The sequence below is a fragment of the Solanum lycopersicum genome, chromosome 8 (genome assembly GCF_036512215.1).
Source record: "Solanum lycopersicum chromosome 8, SLM_r2.1".
NCBI lineage: Eukaryota > Viridiplantae > Streptophyta > Magnoliopsida > Solanales > Solanaceae > Solanum > Solanum lycopersicum.
The window spans coordinates 5,889,149-5,894,862 of NC_090807.1; the positions used below are offsets into that span (position 1 = coordinate 5,889,149).

General features: G+C 36.7%; 1 protein-coding gene across 1 annotated transcript; it reads left to right on the forward strand.

Annotated features, from left to right (window-relative positions):
* Window positions 1-226: 226 nt before the first annotated feature.
* Window positions 227-4,990, forward strand: LOC101259271 (la-related protein 6B). Its single transcript, XM_004244732.5, has 10 exons — window positions 227-834; window positions 1,544-1,625; window positions 2,351-2,445; window positions 2,639-2,710; window positions 2,845-2,924; window positions 3,016-3,115; window positions 3,339-3,386; window positions 3,474-3,539; window positions 4,154-4,297; window positions 4,440-4,990. Exons 1-10 carry the CDS (start codon window positions 466-468, stop codon window positions 4,752-4,754), a joined length of 1,371 nt encoding a protein of 456 aa, XP_004244780.1. The 5' UTR covers window positions 227-465; the 3' UTR covers window positions 4,755-4,990.
* Window positions 4,991-5,714: the final 724 nt, after the last annotated feature.

Here is a 5,714-nt window from a genome sequence, read left to right on the forward strand (position 1 = left end):
TTAAAATCACAGGATTAAAGGGTATTTTGGTACATTTGATATAACTTTAATTTAGAATCACAAGACTAAAAATCTTTTTTTTTTTAATTTCGCTCTAAATTAAACAAGATCATTTATTTTTAAACGGAGAGAGTAATGTTTTGGAAAGGAAATTTAAAATCAGTGAAATTATGACTTTCAGTGCTTACTATTAATAAATACATAATATAAGAGAAGTGTCTATTTTGGTGAATAAAATTTACATACAAATAATAATAATAATAATAAATTATGCTATTTATTTATTTATGATAAAGGTGGAAAAGAGAAGAAATAAAGAGTAAAGGAAGTCAATGATTTGGTCCCATAAATTCCAAATAACAGCATTGAGTACTTGTCTAGGAAAATCCTATTCATTGTTTTCTCTATGAATGAATGAATGAACTAAAAAAAAAATTCTAAACCCTAACAAGATTTTCATCGGTTATGGCTATGGAAGAATCGGCAATTGCCGTTGATTTACTCACCGATTCATCGGCTACATCTCTACCGTCTGATCACACAGACTCTTGTTCTTCACCTTCTGATCTCCCTTCCCCCACGGCCACCAGACTTAACGCCTTGGCGCCGGCATTCGTTCCGCGGTCGATTTCTCCTACGCCATCTTTGAACGATTTGAATCAGGCTGATTTTCATCCGCTTCCGAACCATTATGTATATGCTCCTCAGTTGCAGGTTCAGTATCCATCACCGTATTATGGCGGTGGTGGTGGTGGTGTAGCTGATGTAGATCATGCTAGTGCTAGTAAACGTGGAGGGTTAACTGATGAAGCTGCGCAAAAGATTGTTAATCAAGTAAGTAGAAATTTTTATGTATCTATTACTCCTGATGCTTAATCCAAAACTGGATTTGTTCTAAAAGATTAATTATTGAGTACTGGAATGTAGCCGCCTAGATGGAGTGGAGTGGTGGTAGTAGTAGTTCTTGCTGTATTACTGTTTATATATGTATATACATTTTTTTATATAACCGTGATTTGTGATCAACATACTTGACTAATTCCGCTTGATACTTGCCCCCGCCCATGATCAACTGATGAGATGTGAAGAAATCACAGTGTTTTTGTCTCTGTTGGAATTTGAACCTGAGACCTCATGGTTTTTATCCTATTTCAGGCCACACCCTTGGGTACTCTGTATTATTATTTAGGGATTGTTGCGTTTGTTTCTTTAGAGTGTGGGTTCTATGCAAATGATAAATTGAAATTTGGGTGTGTTTAAAATTGCATATGTAGTGTGGATTTTATGTATGATTGAGTAGAAGTGTGTGTTATTTGATTTATTTTTTCATAATTCCGTTGAGCTTATAGTACTAGCTGTAAGTAGATAACAAACTGATTCTGCAATGTGTATTCTTAACTTGCCAAATTCTTTTGAAGCTCCAAGATAGTGATGCTAGATTTTAGAAAAGTTTCTAAGTGTTTATGAAATTTTATAAGAGTAAGACACTGTGTGTTGTTCTTTGTGTATTATACTAATTCCGATGTGTTTCCATTGTCTGTAGGTGGAGTTCTATTTCAGTGATTTAAATTTGGCAACAACTGATCATTTAATAAAGCATATGCTCAAGGATCAGGAAGGTTATGGTAAGTTGTCCTTTAGCCATTGTTTTGGACGGTGGAAGGCGACAAGAGCAGCACTTCATTAATACAAAAAAATAATTCTATTTAATTGCATATATAAATAATTCAAATCTCAATAGCAATAACAAATTTGCAAATATTTCAATTTAAAAAATTGAAAATAGATAGTACATACTAGAAGTCTAGATCTTGAATAAGAAAAACTAAATAAAAGTCAAATCAATGAGAAAACAAATAGAGGTAAAAGTAGCTATGAAGTCTGAAGAAGGAGAAGGACAAAGAAGCAAAGGAAGGAGAAAAGAAGAAACATGTATTAGTTGGACCTTGGAGTCGTCGGAGAAGTCTGGCTGTTGCCGGAGAAGCCGGAGAAGTCGAGTCGAGTCGACTAGAAAACCCTAAAATTATCTTTTGACTTTTAAAACCCTAAATTTGTAGACTTTTCTTTAAGAAAATACACGGCTCTTGCCTTTATCGCCTTGCCACAAAGCTAATAGGCGATGAAGGGTTGCCTCGCCTCTCGCCACTGGCGACAATGCAATTGTCTTTCACAACACTGCCTTGACACTTGACTCTGTGTGATAAAGGGTGGGGTAGGTGGGTGGGGGTGAGGTCCTTAGTCTTTGTGCTTCGAGTCTCTCCTTGCTAATTTTTGTTTTATAGATATTTGAAGTATTTGTTTCTGATGAGATCTTTCTTAAGACAAGCTGGACTTCTTTTCTTTGCTACAGTACCAATATCTGTAGTTGCGTTGTTCAAGAAGATTAAAGCTCTTATACGTAATCATGCACAGCTTGCTCAAGTTCTGCGGAGCTCTACAAAGCTGGTGAGTTTTTCCTCTTCACCTTCCACCCCTTTCCCACCCAAAACTAGTCCCGCTGCCTATGTTAAGTATTCTTCTTTTGCAAATCACACACTTCCACCATGTAAGTTCCAGCGATAATTTCTCTCAAATACATAAGCTCTTTGTTAATTTACTCATTTTAATGTATTTCTTTATTTTCCTTTTGTCCTCTTAGGTTGTTAGTGAGGATGGAATGAAGGTTAAACGCAAAATTCCTTTGGCCGAAACCGACTTAAAAGAACTGCAAGTAGGTCTCTTTTTGTTTCTAACTGTTCTGATTTACAACAAACAAAGTTCGATAGAACATTTATTTCCACCTAGTAGTTGATATCAGATATTTATCAGTATTTTGTTGTTCTGGTTCCTGTTTGTCATTTTAAGTCTCGAATTGTGATTGCTGAAAATTTGCCTGAGGATCATTGCCATCAGAATCTCATGAAGATTTTCTCAGCAGTTGGAAGGTAAAATACTTTTTATGGTCTGTATGTTTTAGAAGATATCCTTAACATAAAATATCATCAACCTTTCTAACATTCTTGCTTACTGCATCAGCGTTAAAATGATACGCACCTGCTTACCTCAGTCTTCCAATGGTGGGGCATCTTCAGGATCTAGAACAGCAAAGTCAGATAGTACTCTTCACAGCAACAAGGTAGGTGGTGTGATTTACTTGCTGATTGTGTGGTATAATAGTTCATTCATCCGTGGGAACTCTTGAACTCAATGCCTTCGCCCAACTACAGCCAGAATTAACTTAAGAAATGGTTAATGTCATGTTCGAGTTGTTTATATTCTGTTTTTGGGAAATAAAGCTCGACTTTACTTGGTATAAAAGTATTCCTTTTCGAGAATCTGAATTGAATATCTGAATGCAGTTACACGCATTTGTGGAATACGAAACCGCCGAATTGGCTGAGAGGGCGGTAAGTTAATATAATGTTGTTTCTAGTAACACTTTCAATATCTCCGTCTCTGGCATCCTATATTTCTTTTGTGATCTTATGTTACAGGCTGTAGAGTTAAATGATGATAACTGGAGAAATGCTCTGGAAGTCCGATTACTTCTTAGAAGCTCAGTGAGTCTTGAACAGTCTTTCCCTTTTCTTACATCAATTAAGGAGCATATTATTCTGTTTATCATTTAGTGAAAGAAGAATGAGCATTCAGAACTGATGATTGATGTTAATGACATCATTTAGATACTCAAGACTACATATTTGTAGTCCAAGTTCGTTCTGAGTGCTTCTGATCCAGTTACCGAGATTTATTTGTCAATTATGCATCTAAAATAACTTCAAGGGATTGATTGTTCTGAAGCATTGGAATGAAAAGAAATAGATCGACAGGGAAACATTGCATTTCTAAGTCATCTTATTATGTTTTTATTCATTGTTTCTAGTCCATTCCTTGCCTTCCCATTCAGAAGCAGTTATTGCTGAAGAATTTCTATGGTTGGATACCAGTATCTCCCTTGGCAGTAGTAGGAGTAGCTTTTGGGATGTACCTGTTACCAGATCCAGTGGATCTTACCCAATTTTTTCACTTAACTAAAAGAAAGTTTCTTGACTAATGTTCCACTTGTGAAATAAGTTCAAATTAAGCCTTCTTGCCATAAATAAATGTATCTGGTTGTATTTGATTTTATGTTTTATTACTATCATGTGTGTAAGGATTCTGGTTGAACTTACAGGAAAAATCTGGTCAAGCTCAAGGGAAAAAAGCTGGTCATGATAGTGAAAACTTCAAGGGGGATGATGGTTCTGCATTAGAGGTCAACGAGAAGCTTAATGAAGAGTCACGCCACCATATTGATGCTAAATCCAATGAGCTTGCAGTAAGTGAATCTCCTTCTATTCCTAGCACAAGGGGACGTATCCAGTTAGTATTTAGTAACTGCACCACATAATCCTGCAGGGACTGGTTTATACAAGATTTATTCTGTGGTCGGTGCTTTCATTTTTATTTTACATCTACAGGAGGAGCATGGCAGTGATGGGCAGAGGCGTGGGCGTGGTCAGGGTCGGGGTCGGGGTAAGGGACAGGGTCAGAGACGTGGACGTCCGCAGTCTCATCAAAACAATCGTGGAGGTCATTTAGGAGCTCCCTTATCAAACGTGAATCGTGGAAGTAATGTGCGAAATTCCCTCTCAAATATCATCCGTGTTGGTGTAGGGAAGCCTGTTCTTGAGCAGTCAGCAGCAGCCAAGCAATCTTCTGTACCTCGTATGCCAGATGGTACTAAGGGATTCTCCATGGGCCGAGGCAAATCGACGCCTATTATAACTATGTGATAACTTCCTACTTCACTGAAATTGGTGTGAATGAGAGGGGATATATCTTGTTCGCATGATGAAATACGCTATGGTTGATTTGGCCGTTTGAGTCGTATAGGTTCAATCTATCTTGTGTTTTTTACTAAATCAAATGAACCTTGTATGAAAGAAGCACCAGAGATGTTTGGATGTAAAAATGCAAACAGTACAGGATTAACAAAAGCTTATATAGAAAAAAGTTGAGAATTATACAACTCTAGCTTTCTACAGCTTCAACTCTAGTCAATCAGGCAATATACATTGCTTCTTTAGGTCCCTTTTTTGGTACATCTTTAGGCCCGTGTACAAACTTAATGAGACATATTGCACTATAGCAATTGTACTACTTGCCAAGTGAGAATCTGTGGCCTAATAACCTAGCTCTTATAGAAAGAACATATTGACACCCAAATCAAGCCAAACAATTTGAAGACCACCCACCATGATGCATATGTGCATCAATATATGAGCCCAAGTGTATAAATATAGAGATAAAAGTACAAATTTCACTAGTTAAGGTCCTGATTATGTTCCATGTGTTGAAGGAAGCTGATGGAACGCGTCAAAGAAACAGGTTCGTGGAACAGGTTCGGTGAAGTTGTCTAGCGAGTTAGAGTGAGTTACACTAGGACTAGACTACTAAATCCTAATTTATGTACAAGTTTATACTTTGTACGACTAAAGCTAATGTAGTTGACTAAGATAAGGTGTAAATAATATATTTGTGTTGTATTAGGGTTCCTAGTGTAGCTAGTATTGGACTCTATGATTCCTAGTGTAGCTAGTATAGGACTATTCTCCTATATAAGTAGGATGTAACTCAATCATTAAAACATCAATACAATCCTTGATTCTTCACATATGCGTGAGAATTCTACACCATGATCATTGGAAATTCGCTTTCACATCATTTTTTCTTTGCTAGTTGCATGTATCTAG

Excerpts from the sequence above, each read along its gene's own strand:
- LOC101259271 (XM_004244732.5), top strand. The coding sequence starts at position 466 with ATGGCTATGGAAGAATCGGCAATTGCCGTTGATTTACTCACCGATTCA. Across the intron at positions 835-1,543 it reads CGCAAAAGATTGTTAATCAA|GTGGAGTTCTATTTCAGTGA; the intron begins GTAAGTAGAAAT and ends CATTGTCTGTAG. Across the intron at positions 3,540-4,153 it reads GATTACTTCTTAGAAGCTCA|GAAAAATCTGGTCAAGCTCA; the intron begins GTGAGTCTTGAA and ends TTGAACTTACAG.